The sequence below is a fragment of the Xiphophorus couchianus genome, chromosome 5 (genome assembly GCF_001444195.1).
Source record: "Xiphophorus couchianus chromosome 5, X_couchianus-1.0, whole genome shotgun sequence".
NCBI classification, from domain to species: Eukaryota; Metazoa; Chordata; class Actinopteri; order Cyprinodontiformes; family Poeciliidae; genus Xiphophorus; species Xiphophorus couchianus.
In genome coordinates, this window is record NC_040232.1 from 33,995,108 (window position 1) to 34,018,707 (window position 23,600).

Here is a 23,600-nt window from a genome sequence, read left to right on the forward strand (position 1 = left end):
AGTGTGTCTCTGCATCGTGAAATGACCCTTAACTCCAGCTGTACTCCGTTTGAATGGATGATCCTCACCACCATCATAGCAAACTGCATTGTCCTAGCTCTGGAACAGCACCTTCCTGACGGAGACAAGACGCCTTTGTCCGAAAGACTGGTAAAACTACGACACACACTTATGACATACACACACACACACACACACACGCCTTGTGCACACACTTATTGAGAGCAGTGATGGGGTTATACTCAAAGCTCTGCAAACACATGGTCACGCAACGGAGAATAGACGCAGGTATATTCAAAAGGTTGCGAGAGCAGAAAGCACTGGCAAGCAATGATGATGATATATAAATTAGACGTAAATATTACGACTGCAAACATTTTACACAAGCTGAGATCTGAAGTTAGTTTTTGCTTGTTTTGGTGACATGTAGCTTATTTTGAACATGTGGAAAATGTTTGTTTTTTTTTCTTTTAGATGCAGCTATTTAACGTTCAAAAGCTATCATTTTTTACTACTTGGTCCTAATCAAAACTAGGCCTGTTACTATCAGATTTACCGGACAATAAATTATCCCATCAGTTATTGCGATAAACGATAATATTGTTGTTTTGTGTTCATTTTTAAATCATATGTTTATAATGATGATATGAAAACAAAAATGCAGGTTTTCCCTCTCTCAAAGACTAATAAACTTTAATTTTGTACAGAACTTTTCTCACTGCAACTGGAGGACAGTTTTAATATCCAAAATAAAACGCCACAACCAGAAACAATACATGAAAGGGGAATAAAACCCCCACACAACCACAGCAATGAATTACAAAAACCCCAAAAATATTAATCAGAATGGAAATGATCAAGCTCATTTTAATTTATCATGTGACTGATTAATTGCTTATTGTGACAGACTCAATTAAAACCAATCTATATGTCGGAACAAAATAAAACTCGTCTTCCTCACCTTTACATTCATACCGCGTACGTTATTTTTATCCTCCTCTTCCTCCGTTTTCCCATCCTCCCATCATCCTCTCCTGCAGGAAGAGACGGAGCCCTACTTCATAGCCATCTTCTGTTTCGAGTCTGGAATCAAGATCCTGGCTTTGGGATTTGCTTTACATAAGGGCTCCTATCTGAGGAACGGCTGGAACGTCATGGACTTCGTGGTCGTCCTCACTGGGTGAGTCTGGAGCAAAACCTCTAAAGTTTTACTTTGATTGCACGAATTGTTCAGTGCTATGATTATTTAAATATTAATTTGAAAAAAATTTTTGCTTAGCCTTTTTGTAAAGATTTCATGTTTGCTGTTGTTTCTTTATCGCTGGCAAGGTACATAAATTCTCTCTCCTTTTGGAAAATGAAAAGCTTCTTTATGTTTTATATCTCCCAAATTAGTTTTTTTTTTTTTTTTTAGGTTTTGAGCATTAAACTGTTATTTCTATTAATGTTGAACCTTATTTCACCTATAAGTATATAAAGAGTAAAGCAGGCAAACACAAACACGTGTAATGAATTGACTTATAGAATATTTTCTCGTAACATATGAAATATTCTTGACGTTACAGTTTGGCTTGGTGTATGAACCTCTTGTAGGAAAGGACTTTCTCCTTCCTGTGGTATCAAACAGACTAATGCAGCCACAGCAGAGGTCTTGTTTGACAAGGTGTGTGTGTGTGATGGGGCCACTTCCCCCTCAGTCGCTGTCTTCCTTTTAATGAGGACACACACACACACGCCCACACACACACACACACATTCATGGAGAGGCTGGATCAGAGCCTCCCTGCAGGGAGCAGCAACCAGGGCAAAGTGAAATGTCACTTTTTCCAAGAAAAGGGGGGAGCAGGTTTGTTGTTATGGCAATGGCAGACAGACAGGAAGCAAGATTCCCTCCATTTCCCTTTTTCTCTTCCTTCTTTCCTTCCTGTTTGGATGGTCACTTTAAATCCTGACCATCAAGACGACCATAAAATGCCCCAGCGATCACTTCAAGTTTTATCTTCTTAGTGTAATCTGTAAATGGATTGAATATGTAGTTCGCCTAAGTGCCTTGCACAGGAGCACGTTGACAGGTGATCAGAGGAAGTGGGCGTCGTACCTGCAACCTTCTGATTCCAGGACAACTGTCCGTTTTGCCGTTGGAGTGTGCGGTCATAGAGTACGGTTGGATTAAGTGATGATTAGTAAATTGTTGTATCCTTGCTGAAAGCTTGAAGGCTCCTTTTCCTTCAAACTGTTGTTTCTGTAAAGGTCTGTATTGAAAGGTGTGTTGAAATGTCGCTGCAATGTCATGCAAAAGTATTCACTCTTTACATTTTTTTCACATTCTGTTGAGTTACAACCACAAATTTTGAAGTGTTTTACTGGGATTTTGTGACTAGACAGCACAAACGTTGCATGATTGTACAGAGGAATGAAAATAGTTTGTCTTGTTGTGGGGCGGGGGGTTCTTTGCAAATCTGAAAAGTGAGTCATTTATTTCAGACTTCTTTACTCTAATATCCCAAAGTCAAAGCCATTAAAGCGGTAAAAGGTGCACTTGTTTGCATCTTAGCAGCAGCATAGATCAGAGATGCCAAAATCGAGTCCTGCACCTGTTATAGACGCCTCCCTTATCCAACACACCTGAATCAAATGCTCATTAGCATCTTTTAGCCATCGCAAGGCTAAAAGATGACAATGGTCGCAAATATACAGCCAGTGGTACGATGGGTTTTATATCGAGTCTCAGAACGGCTAAGTCAAAGTCCATACCTCGTTCCAATTGGCAAGAAGAAGAATAGTCCAAATTTCAGTCTCAAATTTCAGCCGGTAGATGTTGAGCCAGATTTCCATCTGTAATTGGAACAGAAGTTGGTTCTCCAAAGTATTGACAGAGGCGCTTTGTGTTTTCCTGTTATTCGTAATCTGAAAATCCTATTACGTTCCTTCCGCTTTCCTCCTTTTGTTGTCGTAGTTTGTGTTTGTAACATGAAGAAAAAAGGGTGTAAAGGTTCAAGAGGTACGAGCGTTTTCTGAAAGATGCCGCGAGAGTTGATTGACAGTTTGGTGCGAGCCCCTTTTTACGAGCGCAGCTTCAAAAAACGCAGCTCTTTTTCTGACTGGATGGATGGATGGATGGATGTTGCACAATATGGGGAGAGAGAGAGGCAGAGGAAGCCCTCTGAGACCGAACGAAGACCCTTGCCAGAGCAGCAGTAGAGTACTGCAGCTAGATAACAGAGGGAAGAAAAACAAGGAGGAGGTAGAGGAAGGAATCATGTGACAGCGTCTCTCCGTTCCCCTGGGCTCTGCATAACAGGACAAAAAGAGAGAGAACGAGAGCGAGGAAATACAAGATTTTCTGTATTTGCTCTCTTTTTCCCCTTATAGACAGTGTGAAGAGGACATGGAGCAGTTCAAAGCCGGAGACTGCAGGAAGGACGAGAGTGATGGCTGTGGGGACGGAGAGAATGAGAGTGATGTATGGAGGAAAAGAGAGAGAGAGGGAGGGAGGTTTGGAAGAGGGATGGGAGGAGGGAAAGCAAAATGGAGATGGAACAAATAAGGAGAGAGAGAGAGAGAAATGAAAAATGCAGAGAGGGAATGAATGTGTGTGTGTAAGCGCTGCAGTAACCTGCTTTCGTCAGCCCTCTATGATCAATCACTCAGCGCAGCCTATAAAACACACACTGCCGGGGTCTCGTGGTGGATACCGACACACACGCACACACACCATCTCTTTCTTTAGAGTCATTTAAACATACATACAGGACGACCGTCCGGCGTCTAGACCGCGAGTTTTATGGTGACATTACACACACACCGCTTTTACTCATGTAGAATTATTCACATAAGAGCGTATAAATACACGCTAAAGGAGCTCCTGTGCTTCCGCCCGTGATTCCTCCCTTTAGCCCCGAGTTTTTCCATTTGATGAACTCCTCTCAATATTTTATACATCTACAGGAAAATGGCTGGCTGGTGCGGTTGCTTTTCTACGTTCAATTTACCCAGCCGATGCTCTTTAGTCGGCTGCTGGGATGTTAGCCCTCCACCATGCAGCGACGTGCAGACAATTCCTGTCAAGAATGGGCAAAAAAAACCCCTCTTCGAATTAAATCTGGATGATTAAAAAAAGACTATTTGACAAAAGGAAGCTTAGGAAAAACAAACAAAAAATGGATATTGACTTTATTAATTGGTAATGTTTTGGGTACACCGCCCCTTTTCTGCAGAACAGCACAAGAAACTAGAAGGACATAAGACGATTCCTCTGGTATTACGCTTAGCCTGTGTCAAGCTTTCTTTCAGGATTTAGCTGTAAGCAGCTTTAACCACCTCTACCGTCCACGATTTAAAGAAACCCTTCCCATGGCATAATGCTCCAAACACCGTGCTTCATAATGACGACGATGTGCAATGTTGGTCACATGTTAAGTTTTTCACATAGGTCAGTAAGTTAATTTCATCTGACCAGAGCAGCCTCTTCCACATTATATATAGTTTATTGTGTCGCCTACATTTGTTCGCTAATATTCATAAATATGAGCGTCCTTCACAGAACAGCACCAGTCTTTATGTCCCTTTATCTCATTTAGAGATTGACGCAAAAGACAAAAGAGAAATCCTACAACCACTAAAAACTGACACCGCTCCATTTTTGTTTACTTTTGTGAAGAAGGAAGCTGAGCTCGGTGTCTTCTTCAGAGGTTTTTGTGTCGTTTCCTTCCGTAGTTCTCAGAGGAGGGGAACGGGTTCTTCACGGGGTTTTGGTTTGTTTCACACAGCGCAGTGTGAAAGCGACCCACCCCAGCTGAAAATGTAACAAACGTCGCAAATTTGGTCCCCAATCGAGCCGAGTCTACCAAGCCATCAGGTTTGAGAACACCCTAAAAATATTTATAGGTTACAGGTTAGCCTACTCATATAATTCATCAGAGCTCAGCAAAGCACTTTCACACCACGTTACGCAACAAACGTGGCAACATTTGAGGCATTTAACAAAGACTTAGGATTTTCAATTTAGTTTCAAAGTTTAGTGTTAATAGTGTCAGTCTCTCTTTTTCTCACTTTATTTCTGTCTTTTAAAAAAAATCTTCTCTCATGGTTTCTAGAAGAATGTGTGCTTGTGCTGCGCGAGTCGTGACTGTGCAGGCTTCTGACGGCGTTGTGAAGAGCGTGTGCATTTATCTGCGTGCGCGCAAGTGTGCTGACTTCATTCTTGGCAAAGACGCTGGTGAGAGAGATACTTGATGGGAACAAGAATTAATGAGAGGATGGAATAAGAGCAAGAGTTTGGGTGGGGGGGAAGAGGGGGGAGACGCGCACACAGGGAGACACAGAGGCAGAGAGACTAAAGTATTTAGCATTCAGGAACGTCAGCGCATTGATTTTTATTTGCCATGCAGTGACATCACAATGAAATTTAATTATTTACAGTAGAGTCTGGTCCTGTCGATCAATACAAGGACACAAAAGATGCCCCTACTACTCCCCTACTGGTTTTCACCAAGAAGTACTCCAGATTTAAGCACCTGTCATCTCTCAGCTAGGAAGTGTATTTTAGGTGAATTTTAAACTATTTACTCAAGGAAACGGTATGCGCAGTAAACACTCACAGTTCTTTTCACATATATTTGCAGAACTGTAAATGTGACTAGCAGTAGTTTAATACCAACCCAAGTCTTTTAATATTAAGTAGTAATAGCAGTTCTTCAATTCCTGCATGTTTTAAAACACAGTCTTGCACTATACGTTAATGTCTACAAAGTCATTAAAGTCAATGTTATGTACTGTATGTACAGCCGACACCTTTTTATTCTTGGTTAGCATCACACTGAACACATTGCATTGGTATCCCAAATGGCAAACAGAACACACTCAACTTGTTACCCATGTAATGTTGCGTAATTCCAAGATCTGACCTTTGACTTGAAAAGCGAATTGAACACAGCATAAAAAAAGCTCTATAAAATGACTACGGTTGGTTTAGGGGACCACTATTTTTATTCGGAGTCAAAATGTGTTCAGATCCTCGAATGACTTCTCTGTTATTTTTCAATCATTAACATGGCCGAGATTCACTGCAGTCGCAGTTTTCTCTGGTTATTTCGGCTACAAATTCTTCATTAGCTTAATTTGCTAGCTTAGCAGGTTTTGATATGAGACAGATAAAGAAACATTAAAAATGTGGGACTTTTCAAAGTTTGGATTCCTCCTTATTGAGAGAAATATGTACTCTGATAGCTCACTTTTATGTACCGCAATGCGTGTAACTCGGCAGAGGTGTGCTAACAAGCTATTAGATGTTTTTTCATGACCAGTAATTTTATAAAAACTTTTAAGCAGAAAACATTGGAATATCATTACATGTAAGATTGTTATGAATGGTTTTAGAATAGCTAGCACTGCTATGCTAGCTAACATTGCTGCCTGCTACCTCTCGTAGCATCCTGGCTAGGCTAGCTTGCACTGCTAGTCTGTTCTGTCCACAACTTAATCTGTATTTCTTGCTTTGTTTCATAAAATGATGTGTCTATGCATCTTGTCAATTTCCCTTCTGTTTAGCATGACCTTAATTATGGTCTTTGTCTCTTCTGCTGTATAAGATCCATGAAACTGCTGGACATTTATAGTTTTTTTTTTTTTTGGTATCACAGTATTTGATTTCTCTTTGTATTTTATAGAAAGTTATTATAGCAGAATTAAGAACTCCTCTAGGGTCAGTGGTATTTTTTTTCCCCCCTGCAGGTTTGTCAACGGTAAAGCTATTCCAAGCATAACAACATAATAATAAAGTAGAATGAGGTCATCTAATTTATTTGACGCTTTGAGTGGGTTACAGCGATTCATCTGGCCGGGACACTCAATGACATCAGACCCCAGAACAGGTAGAAACAGGAACCTCTGACTCACAGCAGGGACAAATCACACCTTGGCTTTGCGTCATCAGTAGAAGAATGACGGGGGTTTTTTTGTCCAACTGTATTGCTCCCTAGCCATTCCAGTTTAATAAATAGCCAAATACAAGGCGGAAAGCTCTTAATTGTGAAAGAACAAGGAGTTCTGCTTTTTTTCTGCTTGTCGTGTCTTTTTATATTGGCTGTCAAGACACAGTCAGACATTTTAAAATGTTCACACGGGCATGGAGTCATTTGGAAGAAATACTGTAAGTTCAGCAGGCGAAGCAGAGAGACGAAGAGAGAGGAATGTCTTCATTGAAAGTTGTCCTTTTGCCATCACTTCCATTATCATTATTGCTCTGCAGTCATTTAAAGCCTCATGACGCCGCTGTACATTCTCCTGTACCCTGCAGCTCGTTGCCCTGTGGGGTATTTGCTGCATCTAAATGTATAGTTTGTAAGGCTGGACAAGCATGTGCTGGCGTTGAATGACTTTATGGAGTGTGTTTCATCAACAGCAATTAAACATGATCATACTTGTATTAGCTTCTATTTTGTTCTGTAGCTTTTGGTAAACTGCCCTATTATTGATTTCTTTATTGGTTTACTAATGTCATAGAAATTTTAAAATAAGTCCAAGAGTTGAGCTTAAGGTGAAGTTAAATTATTTGATAAGTCTGACTTATTTCACTGTGGTAACCAGTGTAAATGCTTGAGTCATGGACAGGTTTCTGGTAAACATACTCAAATATTTCGTTTTTGTGTTGCTGTTGTGATATTAGTTGATTTGTGGATTAGGTGGTTCACAGACATGCTTTAACTATTGTCTTTACATTTGTGTCTTTGCATCTTTTTCTTATTTTATGCTGCTGCCTCAGTAAGGCTAGTTGTATACTTAATTTGGTGCGTTTAAAATGGAACCTCCTTCTTTAAAATGGTTGAGGATGATAATGCTGCTGAGCGAATACCCTGACATTTTCAAGGAATCACAAAATGCATGCCACTTAAAATAAAACAAGCAAAAAAGAAACAAAACACTTTTTTTTTTTTTGCTAAAGGCCTGCTTCAGCGTTTGGTGCTTTGTGCTCACCCACACACCCTTGTCAACAGAAATAGTCACAGACAGAAACACACACCTACAGACACATAATGTTAGGCCAGCTGGTTGGTTATGGTAAAAAGCGTTTGCTGCTTGCCTTAATAGGTAAAAAAAAAAACAACGTTTTGGCAGACTTCTGACTTCCTTTGAGTATATGATCATAAGGCATAAGATTATCAACTTATGATAAAGAAAACGTACCTGTTTTACAGTTTTTCTTAAAGAAAATGACACCTATCAATTGATTTCATTCAAATTACAAGAGTCAATTATTCCTACTACTACTAAAATAATGTAACATTGATTATTGCAGCATTTTAATGTCAGCTGTAACATGCACTAACTGTTGTCTTTAATGCAGAGACTTAAGCAAAAATACGGATGAAACCTCCACTAGATTTACCAGTAGTTTTCAATTGCCACTTACAATTATACCTTTTTATTAAACATTGATTATGCAGAAATAAACTATGATAAGATGGCATCAGCTGGTTAATTAGTTGGGCTGTCTGCTCAGGTAGCAAACTGCAGTCGGCTGCTTTAAAAAGTAGATGGCATCAATAAGATTTATAAGTGCCATCAAAATAGTTTCAAAGCGACGACTTTATTTTTCCTCACTAACTATTTCCAAATGCCTGAATTTGTCTTTCTTGTGAGCGAAGGGCGGTTAGTTTTCTCTTGGAGCGAGGCGACTGACAGAGCGCGACAGCAACACAGAAACAAATCTAATCGACACTGAAGTTTCTCTGAAGTCTCACTGAAAGAACTTTGATCAGTTGGAACGAAATGAGGGAAAATTTTAGTATCGATGAATCGCAGTGATCAAAAGCTTTCGTGTATCTTAATACAGATAAGTGGAACCGCATTGAGTACAATAGATCAGTCTTTTTGTGACTTCTACCCAAGTTACTTGCTAACATCTGACTTCAAAGAAATAACGTGCAGTACTTGAGTGAAGCGACTTCACGAGCACTGCCCTTATTTATGTCTAGCTGTTGACAAGACTGATTCATAGGCAATACAATAATATACAATTATTATTATATATATGATGTCACATTACAGCTCTGAAGTAGCAATTCCTAAAGAATTATATCCATCTATCCATTGTCTACCCAATTAACCTTTTAGGGTCACGGTACGATTACATAGATACACAAAACCACACACTCGCATACACACATTAATACCTAAAGATAATATAGAGACCAAAACATGGACAATTTAGAGTCCATGTTTTGGGACTATGGGAGGATGTCGAATAATAAGTTATAACACAACATTACTATGTCATGGGGTCAAATAATGTTTGGAAAATTCAATCTTGAACTTCTGCAGACAGTAGGAAACACATGCTGCACGCACGTTTAACCATTTGAAATGACATAAACGGCGACACCAACCCACGCGTCTTTGGTAGAAAAGGCTTGTGGCAGACAGAAAAGTCCAGACTTCGTGTCCTTGTGAATTCCTCTGGCAGAAAAACGAGGGACAGGAGAGGAAGAAAATCAGGGAGATAAAAATGAAAAAGGATTAAAGACACGGAAAGTGTTGTAGTTTTAGCAACATGTGAGTGAAAACATACATTTCTGTACAATTAGTTGACAGAGGAATGACTGTCGAAGCAGAAATTTTAATGTAATGTTCATCAATACTATCCAGTATTAGGCCAATTAGCTTGTCTACCAGCATACAGGAATCTGGGAATTCACAAGGAAAGGAACTTTTCCTTCCTTAACCCTTTCATGCATGAATTATGATCCTTTGTGTCAAATTTTTTTTTCCATTTTTTAAAAATTTTTTTAAGGCATAAAAAAGGTAGGAAATTTTTTTTGTAAAAATAATTTTATTTTTATTTTTATGTGATCAATTGTAATTTTGTCCAAATACAAAGTTGTTATTTGAAAAATACATCAGTAGTATTGTTCCTTAGGGATCATCTGTTGTCACAATATTTTTTTTACTTGCAAGAGTCGTCTACAGTAGAAGGAGGGACCGGGTCGGTTCTCATGCTTTTTTGTCTGTCGGCCATATTGGATTTAACAAAAATAATTTCTTGCATTTGCAGCTGATGGCCAGTAGTTGATGGTATATTTTATGATGCATTAGTGTCCACTTCAGTGGTCTGTGTGCATTTATAACATAAAAATCCACAGGAAGCACAAGAAAATGGCTTTTAGATAGCTGTCCACTGTAGTGACCACTATGCATGAAAGGGTTAAGACCTTCTTTAAATCTCTTCTAGTTCTCCACAGCATCAAGGTACATAAAGGATGAGGAGAGAGGAGAAAAAAAACAAACCAAAAAAAAGAAATGGTGGCGGGTTAAACTTTTTGTTTAGTTGTGGTGGGGGTAGTGAAAGAGTCTATCCGCTGAGTGTTCGCACTCAGCTGAGATCAGCAATATTACAAGAAAATAGACTGAGGGAAAGGGTGGAGAATATGTTGAAGTGAGTGAGTGCTTCTCTTCTGCCAAGCTTTGACAACCCGGGGAAAAAAACTGCGGAGTGAAATAAAACGAGAAGCAAAATGCAGCGTCAAGGGTTGGGACTTGACGGCAGAAAGTGTACAAGTCTCTTGTCCCTGGGCCGGTCCGAGTTCCCCTCGTTTCTGATGAATGAGCCCTTCCACTGGGAAATGGTTCGGACTTCCTGGGGAAGGCCTAGAACAAGCGGAACATTTGGAAAATGTCTTTGACGACATTAACGTGGCTCAGAATCCAGTTTTAACCAGCCGTTTCATGCGCATTTAACTACGCGGGTTAGAAATTCCGTTTATTTAATCATAGTTGTGAATCCACTGGTCTCAACACATTTCAAAGATTTTAAGCACTGCAGCAGGTTGTGTAGAAAAGGACGGTGAGTGTAGATTTACTCTAACAGAGTGCACTGCAAAAACACAAAACCTTACCGAGTATTTTTGTCCTTTTGGTTTTAGTACAAGTACCTTTGTACACTTGGAAAAATGGGACAAAAATAACTTTTCAACAAGTTTTAAGAGCTTGTCTTAAGTCAATGTTTGTCAATATTCAAGAATTATTGACTTCAAACAAACTCCCATACTTTGCTGAAAAGTTCATTGTGACTTAGTTTTTTTTTCAAGTGTATTAATATATTTGCACTAGAAAGTATACAGAAAATACTTAAGATTTTGTGTTTTTGCAGCGTACATGTAGTGCATCTTATTTAAATCGAATTAAACTTGATAGCTTTTATTTATTAGGTGATTCCATGTTCCAGATTGTGTCAAAGATGCATTTTGAATATATAATATCCAATTAGTTACCTTTATTTCTATAAATGTAATAAGCAGTGAAAAGTTTATAGTCATATGAGACTTTTTTTATTTACACTGCAGCAACACGTTGTAACAGCAGTAGTTCTTTGTCAGACAGTCCTATTGAATCTTAGTTTTATTATCATTGAAATACGCAAAGATCATATTAAAACACAAACAGGACCTCACAACAGGAAATGAAAGCAGTATCGAGTTCTTAAAACGACATAGTTAACCTTTTTGTATGTTAAATAACTATCACAAAGCCTGATAAGAGGATTAAGATTTGGAAAAGGCAGTTTATCATCACATTAAATATTGATTTTATTTTATTTTATTTAGACTATTTAGGGAAAATATTCTGCGCCTCTTTTGCTACTAAAACATCCCTAACTTACCTCGGCATGTCCAGGTTGAGGCCACAGACTCTTCCAGTTTGCCGTGTCGTTCACAATGATATTAGCAACTAGCGATGCACAATATGTTGGTGTTGATATTGGTGTCGACCAAACAATTTTAATAACCGATCTCTATGTACACCTTGTTGCCGTTTGTGTGTGCGTTTCAGGAAAAGAAGCGGAGGGGTTTTGGCCATGCGGTATGTACTTGGTCGGATATCCATACCGGCCCAGATTTTTAGGTTTTTAGCTCGTTGTTTTATATTCACATCCCCAGATGCTTCCCCGGATTGAAATGTATGACATTTGGAGGCCAAGTCAAAACCTCAAAGTCGTCATGCTCCTCAAACTGCCCCAGAACAATTTTCTTTTGCAACAGAGCAAAGAGGACCAAAATTGAAAACATAAAGTGCCTTGACTTTGACTTTCCCCCCTTACCGGTTCACTACCGTTTCTTTCTTGAACTGTTGTTGATAGCAATGAACCACTGCAGACTTGGAAAATACCACAAGAGGTGAAGATTTGGTGATTTTTCTGACCCGCTCATCTAGCAACCACTCTTTGGCCCGTGTCAAACCTGCTCCAATCATTACTCTTGAGGACAAAGTGTTCATTTGCTGCCTGATATATTCCACTCAGGTGGAATAATGCAGAGGTTAGCTCTGTCATTAACCTTACTTGTGATGATCATAATGTCTGATCGGTGTATATAATAAGCATTAAGGCTCCAAAGTGTCCATTGATAAGATTTTTTTGAAAGTAGTGCATTTTATTGTGACTGTATTTACAGTATAAAACCTATGGGGAAAGGTTTCGTCAAAAGGAGACTTCCTCAGTTGGTGACAGAGGTTTTCCTTAAATTTCAACCATTATTTACTGATTGCATCCCGAAACACGCTGTTGAAATCCTCTAACTCGTGTGTTTTATTTCCATCGTCTGTGGTCTAATTCTGCCTTGTGCGTGCATGTGAAGCGTAAGCGTGTGCGAGCGAGCGAGCGAGGGAGTCGAACATCGAGGACTCAGTGGGAGACGGTGACTGGACAGGAGCTCACACTGTGGTGACACATGGCTCTCCCACACAACTTCCACATGATGCACACATCGCCCATGTATGCATGTTGTCGGTGCATTTGTGCTGTTTTTTTTGCTAATAGTGCTGACAGTGAAAAGATGAGACACAATCACACCACACTCACAACCACACACACCGCCTATTGGGACCAACATGGCCGTTTTCTGCAGCATTAAGTGATGATTCACGTAGCCGAGCCACAACCTTTTCTGTCATCTGAACGAAGAAAAAGTAAATGTGGGGTTTTCACGTTTCTAAGATTTAAAATAACATTCATTTGAAGCTCAATTTTTCATGTGCACTGTTTAAAAATACATGTAGCCATAACTATGGGTACAATCTTGTCATAAAACTTGCTCAGAGTTCTGTCCCATTCCTCCTGACAGAATTGGTGCAGTCAAGTTTCTAGGCCGCCCTGCTTTTCGCGCTGTTTTAGCTCTCGCACGGGTTCAACAGCTCCAGGGTTTTCAAGTGGCCACTCTAAAACATTCACTTTGTTGCTTTTAAGCCGCTTTGTAACTAATTTGGCGGTATGCTCAGGGTCATCGTCATTCGGAAGCCCCATTTGTGTCTGACGTTACCTTCCTGTCTGGAGGCTTGAGTCGATGTGTCAGAAGGTCCTTTCCTCTGGACGCTGTCCTCTGTGTGCAGTGGACTGGTCCATCCTGCCGTAAAACACTCTAACAACCTGATACTTTACCTCTGCACTTTACAGTTGGCATGGTGTTCTCAGGCTTTGCCAGCCTCTCCCTTCTCAACAAATTACCAAACAAATAATAAATAGTAAATGGATTGAATATATATGTACGTTTATATAGCGCCTTTCTAGTCGTACTGAATAGAGCCGCATTCACCCAGTGGCACTCACACATGCACACACTGCAAAATCACAAAATCTTACTAAGTATTTTTGGTCTAGTTTCTAGTGCAAATGTCTTAGTAAGCAAAAAATACATGAATAAATAAATTACTTTCCAGCACTATATCGGATCTTGTTTTAAGTCAATAATTCCTTAATATTGAGGGGAAAAGTAACCAGTTGTAAGTGAAATAATCTGTCAGTGGAACGACACATTTTTCCCACATTGTAAGTGATAATGTCTTGTTCCACTGGCAGATTATTTCACTAATAACTAATACTTTTTCCATCAATATTAAGGAATTGTTGACTTTCAACAAGATCCTATTTCATGCTGAAGAGTTACTTGTAAGTTATTTTTGTGGTATTTCAAGTGTACTACGACATTTCCACTAGAAAATAGACCAAAAATACTTGGTAAGAGTTTGTGCTTTTGCAGTGTACTTGGATGGAGGCATACCTTTGCTAGTCCTCAGACACTAACCCCAGAATAATGTTATTTTTTCATGACTGTCCTGTGCTTTTCATATTTTTGTTTGGTGTAATTGTCGTCCTGTTTTATCATTGGGATTTTGCAATATTTGAAAAAAAAAAGAAGAAAACTTTAAAATGAGTGTTGAGGTTTGATCAGTTGAATAATATTCCAGTTCTGACATACAATTTATGCTATATATCTGGGCGTATAAGAGAAACATTTGCGTAGATCTTACAGAAGCTCAACAACTCTTGTCTGCTGCATCCAACTCTGCCATATCTGATCAAACGTGTGTGTGTGTGTGTGTGAATGTGTGTCTGTGTCTGTGTGTGGCTTAACGTTGCTCTTAAACAGCTTGGCTGACGTCTGCAAGCAAGGATAAGTTGTGCTTATGTGTGCAGAAGGTATATTTGCCAGAATGCACCAGAGCTGCTGTCAGAACAGGGTGTGAGAGGGCGAAGTAAGGGAGGTGTGTGTGTGTGTGCGCGTGTGTGTTGGATATGCAGCGGGTTTTGATGGGTTAAAAAAAAAAAAATCAATTGCCAGGAGACCCACTTCCTATCCCCGTTGCTGCGGCAATGCCGAGATTCCATCAATGAGCAGGGGTTGCGTTTCCTAGGCAACGCTTGTGAATGAGAGCAGATCGGTAACCGTGGAGACTCTGCAAAAAGAGAGGAATCGCCGGTTGCCATGGCAATGCTGTGAACAAGGAGAGCCTGGCCAAAGTGAAGGGAGCATGTGACCTCTGATCTTCATCAGGGCTCTCCATTGTCATCATCAGCCGTGGGTCTTCATCAGGACGGCTGCAGCAGAAACGGAGACGCTGCGGATCAGAACTGTACCTGGTGTTTTGAATAAGTAGCATCACAAAGGCCTTACTGTGTCATTAATGCAATCATTTCTGCATGCAACTCCCATCGGCTACATTAATAGACCTTAATGTCCTTAGCTCAACCTGATCTTATCGTGTTATCAAAATCAAATCAGTCTCTCACCTCAAACCTCTGGTTGTCATGACGCTAAAATTTCAAACTTTATGTCGGTATTAAGGAAAGTCTTCACTTTGAACTGCCTTGTTGCTGAAAATGTGATGTATGAATAAAATTACCTTACCTTCACTGGGCCATTCTTTGACGCTAATATTTACACAGATAGCATTAGCTTATGTTGACTGTGAGGCTTACCGCTTCTCTGGTGCAGATATGCGAGCTTTACTGACTTCTTTAAGTCAAACATCAGTGTCGTAGCATTAGCTTGTAGCTTTAGCACAGCTAGCATGGGGCAACCTCCAGGTTAACTTTTTTCCTGTCTGTCCGTCTGTCTCATAGGGGAAAATGCTTCTTTGTTAGCATTGCTGGCTAAAGATGGCCGCGTATGTATTTTTAAATGCTTTTTTTTCTGGGTGTACTCACCCAGCGTCTTGCAGAATTGCTGCTGGAGGAAATATGACAACTTGGGCAAATGTAAATTTGTCAGTTTGTCGATTTTGATGTAAATGAGCGTCTTTGAATGAGTAATTTTTCTAGTATCAATTATGTTGAGATATTGATTATTTTGACAATGTGGTAGGGACATCAGACATCACCTATCTAGGTTCTTTAGAGGCAAGTTGTAAATTCAACGATGGCATGTTGTAGGCAAAAAAGTCACAGAAGGCTTAAACTCACACAACACAAAACGTACAAATTAGCGCAGTGTATAATGGAAACAAAGACTGGCCATGTCGAAGTGACTAAGTTGGGTACCTTTAGTTTCTGGGATGAAATGTTTGTTCAGTTTTCTTTCTGACATTTGAGAGCTTCACAGTTGTGAGATTTTTAGCAGAAACATTTAATTTTAAGAAAAGCAAATTAGAGATAGTTAACTATCATGACGTCTGTTTTGTATTTTACAGTAGCATTGACTAACGTCTTATTTTGTTGGAGTTTATCCATCCATCCATTTTTTTTCATGCCTGCTTAATCTTTAAAGGGTTGCCGTGGTGAGCGCATTCATGTCCAAGGCCTATTTTATGGTTATTACAGTAACCATGTCTTAAAAATGATAAGATTTTTTATTTCCTCAGTGTGGAACACCTGGAAAAAATATTTTTACAACCTTATGTAAAAAAAATACTGACTTAGTCAAAATATTTGATCAGTTTGAATGTGATGGTTCAGGAGGGAAGCCTTAGCTCGGTGCTAACCTTAATTTCTTACAGTCAAAAGGTGTCGCTGCTGAACAGTGGCCCCTCTTAAACGCACGTTTTACACATGCGGAAAACTCATGGATGGTCAGCACACTGTTAGCACACTGTTAGCACGCTGCAGCGCGGCTTCTGCAGGGCTTGTGCTGCTTTACAGGGTTAACAGTTTGGTGTTTCCCTGCAGCGTGAGCCTCTGTCATCACCATCCAAACACCTTTCCCCACTGCAGAGAAAACCCGGCCTTATTTCATCTCTGGAGTCTCTCTGTTTGCCTGCTTCGGCTTCTCTTACGAGCCGCGCCGTCTCTCCTTCTCAGCAGTCGGATCTAACACTTTTGACACACAGGACTATCACTCCCTTTCAGTCCGCTCACTCTTTTTCACGCTCTCCGTCTCTTAAGGGGACGCCGCCTTTCTTTCTTCACAATTGGTATTTCATTAAGGACTCTCCGGCGCAGTCTCAAAGGGACGGAGCTCCTCTGTGATATTTTGTGTTTATATATTCTCTGTTATATTCAAAAATAAACAAAAGCATTCGAATGATTATATTTAAGCCCATTTAGAAGCGCGCCTTCAAAAGAGAGAGAGATACATGCCAGCTACTGACAGGAGGAAACATTCAGCCATCTGTCTCCACAGCATGCTTACTGTAGCATAGGTCAGTGAGGAAAAAGCCTTAGATTTTAATAAAATGGACAAAGTGAGGCCTTTCAAAATAAGAGTTTAAGATACCGTTTTGTTTTTGTTAGCTGTTGAAGATGTGTAAAAACAGTGTAATTGATGGACCGTGTTACCAAACCGTCATGACAACATACCCACTGGTTTTTTAAAATTTGATTTAAAATTTTATGTTGTGCTTTTAAGCAAGAGCTGATTGTTTTTATTTAATATGACAGTAATACACAGGGACACTAAAAACTACAGGCCTTCTTTCAGAAACCTTACCTACACTGATAAATATATTCTAAAACATGACTTTTGTAAGACTGCTGATTTTTGTCTTACTCCGATTTTGTCTTCTAACAGCAACACACAAAGAAGATATATAATGGCATTCGAAATATTTATTCTCATCTTGCCACTGTGATCAGCTATTGGTTGTACGCATTTAATTCAGTGAATTTTTGTTTTAAATCAAGTTTAAAACATGAACGTAACTCAAAGTCTTTCAAAAGATGAGACATAATGATAGAAATAATCATAATAGAAATATTAAAAGTGAAACCACAGGCTATATCAACTGATGAAACTGGAAAAAAAACAGATAAATTAGAAGAAAGACATCACTTTGCATGTGTAAGGGAGTAGCCGCTGTCGATCAAGGTTTTATCAAATTACCGATCAAATGATTTCCAGTGGATTACTCAAGTGTTCAGAGACTATTCATTAGTCAGTAAATATTTGTTCTATTCCTCTCATTGCTGTCCATCCATTACCATTTTCATATAGTTCATTACGCAGAAGTAGGACTAAGGAGTACTGCGACATATATCTTTATTTTCTGTAGGTTTTCTTGCCCAGCATTTGTGTTGTTGCCAAACCAATAACAGTCAGGTTGCGGTTTGGTTTCCTGCTGATTACGTCTCGTATCGAAGATTTACAAGCCGTTACTGTTGCACCTCTCAAAATCACCAAATCTCTTTCTTATCTCGCAGCACAACCGGTTCATTCATTACATTGTCACCGATGTAGAAATTCAGTAGTCGACATAATACATTTGTTTGTGAGCGGAGTAGTTTGGATTAATGATGTTTCTCTGCCTGTTCAATCATTTCTCCTTCAAACTCCTGACAGCTTCAATCAGAAAAAAGAGCAATAAATCAAAGAAATACTTACAATCACAAGTCATCACACGTTGTTATCTCTGCTTTGTGTTCTTTCAACTATACCTAAGACATTGTGTTAGTCTTCCATTCATTACATTTTTCTCACACTTCCTCCTTATGTATGTATTTTCCATTATTATTTGTGGAAGTTCTTTGTCCACATTTCTCTTCCCATTTTTTTCCCTGGCACACGCTCTGCTCCATCTACTGGCCACGGGCGTGTACTGCAGGCTGGTTCGGCTGTTGCTAGGGACAACTGCTTCTTGAAGAATTGAGTTGTCTGGCAGCAGGGAACGGTTGCTGCACATGTAGGCTTTGCATGGACCCTAATTTGAGAGATATGGCATTTAAAAAAAGCACTGAAATGCGAGTAAAAAGGAAGAGAAAGTATTTAAAAACTAATAATCCAACGAAAGTGATGTCGCTTGATCCAAGTTGTCTTTGAATTTCCCCCTCAAGTGCACAGAAACACAGTAGCGGCTTCAGAAAACATGAATCACCGTGGTGTCGTGTCAGAGCGATGCAGTCTGGTCATTTTGCTGAGGTCTGGTCTGTTGAGGCTCGCAGCATGGCCTTTAACTGTGGCTGTTAAAAATCCATTGAGGAAACGAGTGGCTCGGCTGCCATGCTGTGTCTCTAAATAAATGACCTCTTACTGGAATTAGCAACAAACCTGAAAAGAGCTGGAGAAAGAGTCAGGGTGGAAATCACAGGGAAATGTAAAAAAAAAAAAAAAAAAAAAATTAAAAGACAGGAGAATATGCAGTTAAGCCAGGTTTCTTTAAAACCCCAAAATATTGATTATTTTGTATGAAGATGTCTTCATCTTGAAAATGTGGCACTTAAATTATTTTATTCTTGAGTTCAAACTTGTGTTTTATTTTATTTCATTTGCAGTCTTAATGTTTAAAATTGCAACATTTTAAACAGTCTGCACTACAAAATACAGTTAAACGGTCTTGTATTAGATTATAGAAAATATTTACTTTGGAACTGTGTTTAATAATGCACGGAAGGAGTCATTTGTCTTCTCCTGTAACAGGAAGCTTTTCACTCACTTGAACCTTTCTTTATGAAATTCACATAAACCGCGACGGTGTTCGTGTACCTTCATTCATTTTATAAAGATTTAATGTGCATACTTGTAAAGTGAAAAGAAAATTGTACATGTCTTTCAAAATGTTATTGAAATAGAAATGTAGAAAGTTCTTCATAGGTTTATAAGCACTTCTCCATAAGTCAATACTTCAGTAAACCTTTATTTTTAAAGCTACATTTGTGTAATGTCTACACAAATGTACCTAGATTCTTCAGGCAATCCACAGACATATGTGTCACATTAAAGTTACACCTTTATTAAAAAAAAAGATTTTTACATATTTGTTAAAACCGCTACTATGTTGTGACAGTTTAATATGATACGGAAAATAAGTGGGGAAAAAAATGAAGCTCTTCCACCTCCTCCTAGAAACGCACCACTTCCAGTCAGAAATGACCAGTCAGAGCCAGGCGGAGAGGCTTGGCGCTGTCAATCACTCACATTCACATGTACGTGCTGCTAAATCTGCTAATGGTGAAGATACCGTTCCAAGAAAACCGTTTATCTGCCTCCATCAGTGGCTATGCTAAATAGCCTTAGCATTCAATTCAGGCTCTGCTATCGGGAATAAACTGTAGTGTAGCAGAGAGCAAGGGGGAGAAGGTGTGAGCAGCACATATACAAGCTTGATTGTTGGTGCTAAGAAACCGCCTCTTGGTTCTGATTGGTTGTTTCTTCTGTTTTAAAGTGCTGAAATGGGAAATGTTGCACGTTTCAGAGCTTTGTTGCTGAAATGTGCCACACAAATAAACCTGTGTTCACTAGTAAAATAAAATTAAATAAATCATATCTGGAGGGGAAAAAAAGGCAAAAATGGAACAAAATAGATTTTAAATGAATATGACCATCAAAAACAAGACGGATCAGAAATGGTAAAAAGCAAACATTTTGAAAAACTAACGTGGCATTTTGTCATCTTCAAACTTTACGTGTGACCTGCAAATTGGGAAAAACAAAAAATTGCTCCACTTAATGCCAAAAATCCACAAGAGATCTCTGTACAGAAGTGCTATTTAAAGAACACGTTTTCCCGTTTCCAAGAACCTGAGTTTTCCTAAAAGGTTGAAACAGGAGCGAATTGGAACGTTCAAGTAATTGAATTGTAAAGATTAATACCAGTCATCATGAAGACGAGAAATGTTGTCTTCATCACGACGGAAATGAAATTAAAGACTTGATTTTGCTCGGCCGTACCCAGTGAACCAACAGAACCACTGACAAAGTACCGCCCTCGTTTTCTTCTTGTGTTTGTGCAGAATTCTGTCGTCTGTGGGGTCTCAGCTTGACCTGAGGACGCTCCGAGCTGTCAGAGTGCTGCGGCCCCTAAAACTGGTGTCTGGAATTCCCAGTAAGTTGTGACTGATTTCTTTTTATTTCTAATAGGAAAAAAAAAAATTTAACCGACCTCCAAAAAAGGAAATTTCCATTTCCGTTCACCTGATTATGCATAAGCTGCCAACATTTAGCTTAACTATTACCTTCATAGCTCAGGATAAATGGATGTAAGCACTTTTATGACGTTTTCTTGGCTTAGCTTTCTCCCCATCTTTAGTCAACAGTCAATACATAGAGATTTTAGCACTAGATACGCTGGAGTATTGATAAAATAGAGTAATACGCCTTACCTCACTGCAAAGATTTTCACCTGTTTGAACTTCCTCTTGGTGTTTTTGTTCCAAACTTCTTCTGAGTATTTCCCACTGTCATCCAGGCCTGCAGGTGGTGCTCAAGTCCATAATGAAGGCCATGATCCCCCTGCTTCAGATCGGCCTGCTGCTGTTCGTGGCTATCCTTATGTTCGCCATCATCGGCTTGGAGTTCTACATGGGAAAGTTCCATACAACCTGCGCTGACCCCGTCACAAGTAAGCATGAAGTGGAAATGAGAAGTGACCGTGTCCGCCATTGTATCCGCCATTGTTCTGTCCTCGCGCTGGACTATACAGGACGGATAGCTAACAAAAACTAAACTTCAGGCGTTGATTGTGTTCTGAACTTTTTATGTAAAACCGAAAAATTAGCAGTAAAAAAATATATACGTGAACATTTTGAACATCGCAAATACATATTTGGTCCTAAAATAAGCATACAAATAAAATAAAATGGTGCGGAGCTCGTCAAATGAACGTGTTGCGGATTTAAGCCGTTTCCGTACACACATGAACTTACGGAAGACTATTAGAAATTCGCGACGTGTCGCTGCGAAGGCGGTTGGGACACATTACCGCGGCTGCGCTAACACAAAAACGTTATAAACAGCAGATAAACTTAATAATTTTCTGCCAAACATTCTAGTACAACAGCATGCAGCTACTTACGGACAGAGATACGTCAAGGCTCGAACAAAAGTGGGAACTCTGTCCCTCTGCCACGTTGTAGGCAAAACGCAAACAAACCTAACTTCAACCCTGCCACCAGGGGACAGTAATTCAACAGAAGATAAATACGAACTTTTCTATGCATCTCTGAGTATTACAATATAATAATCAAAAAAGCATATAAATGTTGTGTATTTGGTCCAATGTGAAGACACCTATAGATCAGTTGGTTGATTTCCTCTGAACCTGATTTGTTAGTTCTTTGCAGAACTGATTCATACATCTTAAGCTCCCCTCCCCGCCATTTCTTTTTTTTTTTTTTTTTACAACTACAAACTTCAGTTTCAGTGGAATTGTTGTGTGAAATGAGATCTAAAAATGATGCAGCACAAGAGTCTTCAACAAATGATTGAGTCAGTTTTTGACAAGTGCTTTTGTTTGCACTCCTCAGTCGTGTTACGTTGTGTCGGTCTGACACATAAAATTCCAATGAAATAGGTTGACGCTCGAGTTTGCATCATGAGAAAATGTGAAAAAGTTAGTGGTAGGAATGTCTTTTTGTAGGCAATGTACAACATAGTACATTTTCACAGTGCATATAGTGCTGTGAAAAGCATTTTTGTCAGACTTAAATATCCATGTTGCCAAATAAATGGTAATATCAGCTCCTTCAGACTAGCCAGCAGCAATTAGCAAACACTTGGTGGAACTGTTATCTGAGCTCAATATAGGAGCTACTTCTCAGTGCAACGCTGGTAAAGACATTGTTAAAGGGTTTATAGAGGAGCATTACATTTCTTTTTAGTCACATTTGATATGTATGTCATTTTCATAACAACTGAAGGTAATATTGGTCTTTTGTCCCTCTCTACCCAGAGGAGAAAGTGGAAGATCGCCCATGTGGTCCCAAACTACCCTCCAGATTGTGCCCCAATGACTCATCGTGTGAAAGTGGCTGGATTGGACCAAACTACGGCATCACTCAGTTTGACAACATCCTGTTCGCTATTCTGACAGTCTTCCAGTGCATCACTATGGAAGGATGGACAGACATGCTCTACTATGTATGTCTAAAAAAAAAAACTGAGCTCAGCTTTTCTTTAAACAAAGAAATGCACTTAAATTCTAAACAAGCCCTGAAGATTTCATTTCTAAACAGCCGCTCCGCTACTATTTGAACTACTTCCAAGATTCTGCAATTACCTTCTTGTTACTGTTCTGGGAAAAAAATAGACCAGCAATTTATTATGTCTTTCTAAAACTTAACAAATGTGATCAGATATTATTTTTCTCAAATCTTTTAGCTTTAACCCAAATGCCAACGTATTTGAAAAATTTTGACCACTACATCTCCTGTGGTTTGATTAAAAAAAAAAAAACGTACTTTGGGAAATTAACAACATCAAAGCCTAAACACTCAAAACAAACTATTTACCGTATTTTCCGCATTATAAGGCGCACCTTCAATGAATGGCCTATTTTAAAACTTTTTTCATATATAAGGCGCACCGCATTATAAGGCGCATAGAATAGACGCTACAGTAGAGGCTGGGGTTACGTTATGCATCCATTAGATGGAACTGCAATAAAGGGAATGTCGACAAAATAGTCAGATAGGTCAGTCAAACTTTATTAATAGATTACAAACCAGCATTCTGAAAACTCCGTTCATTCCCAAAATGAATAAACAGCTGTTGCTTCCTCCACTTCCGCACCATTGTTGCTCTATGGGCTCTTTGCACCTCAGCTTCCGCGTTTGGGGAAAAGCGGCTCAATCTTGAAAATGGCTCTTTAGACTGGGTATTTGCAGGGCTTGTCCAAGGTAACAATTAATGATGTACATTGAGCCGAAGCCCCGACTAGTAAGCTGGAGAAAGGTTTTCAGATATTTGCCTCCTTATACGTTCACAGATACAAAGGTGAGGTTTACTTTCTTTAAACTTTGTGGCTAACATTAGCTTTAGCTTATGCTAGACATTTTTCTTGTAAAAATGTGCTATTTAAGTATCTAAACATTTTTCATCCATTCTAACGGACAATGTTTTTACCTTGTTTTCAAGTATATTACGTGGTTTATTGTTGTTAGTGTCAGAGACCAAGTAACGGGGATT

At 39.3% G+C, this 23,600-nt stretch overlaps 1 protein-coding gene across 19 annotated transcripts in view; it reads left to right on the forward strand.

The window, feature by feature from the left end:
* Positions 1-23,600, forward strand: part of cacna1ab (calcium channel, voltage-dependent, P/Q type, alpha 1A subunit, b) — a 135,627-nt gene that overhangs the window by 32,641 nt on the left and 79,386 nt on the right. For all 19 annotated transcript variants that reach the window (XM_028018850.1, XM_028018849.1, XM_028018859.1 and 16 more), the window contains 5 exons: positions 45-150; positions 1,041-1,180; positions 20,429-20,520; positions 20,884-21,036; positions 22,366-22,553. In XM_028018850.1, the coding sequence (XP_027874651.1) occupies positions 45-150; positions 1,041-1,180; positions 20,429-20,520; positions 20,884-21,036; positions 22,366-22,553 (679 nt within the window). The remainder of the gene's footprint in view (positions 1-44; positions 151-1,040; positions 1,181-20,428; positions 20,521-20,883; positions 21,037-22,365; positions 22,554-23,600) is intronic.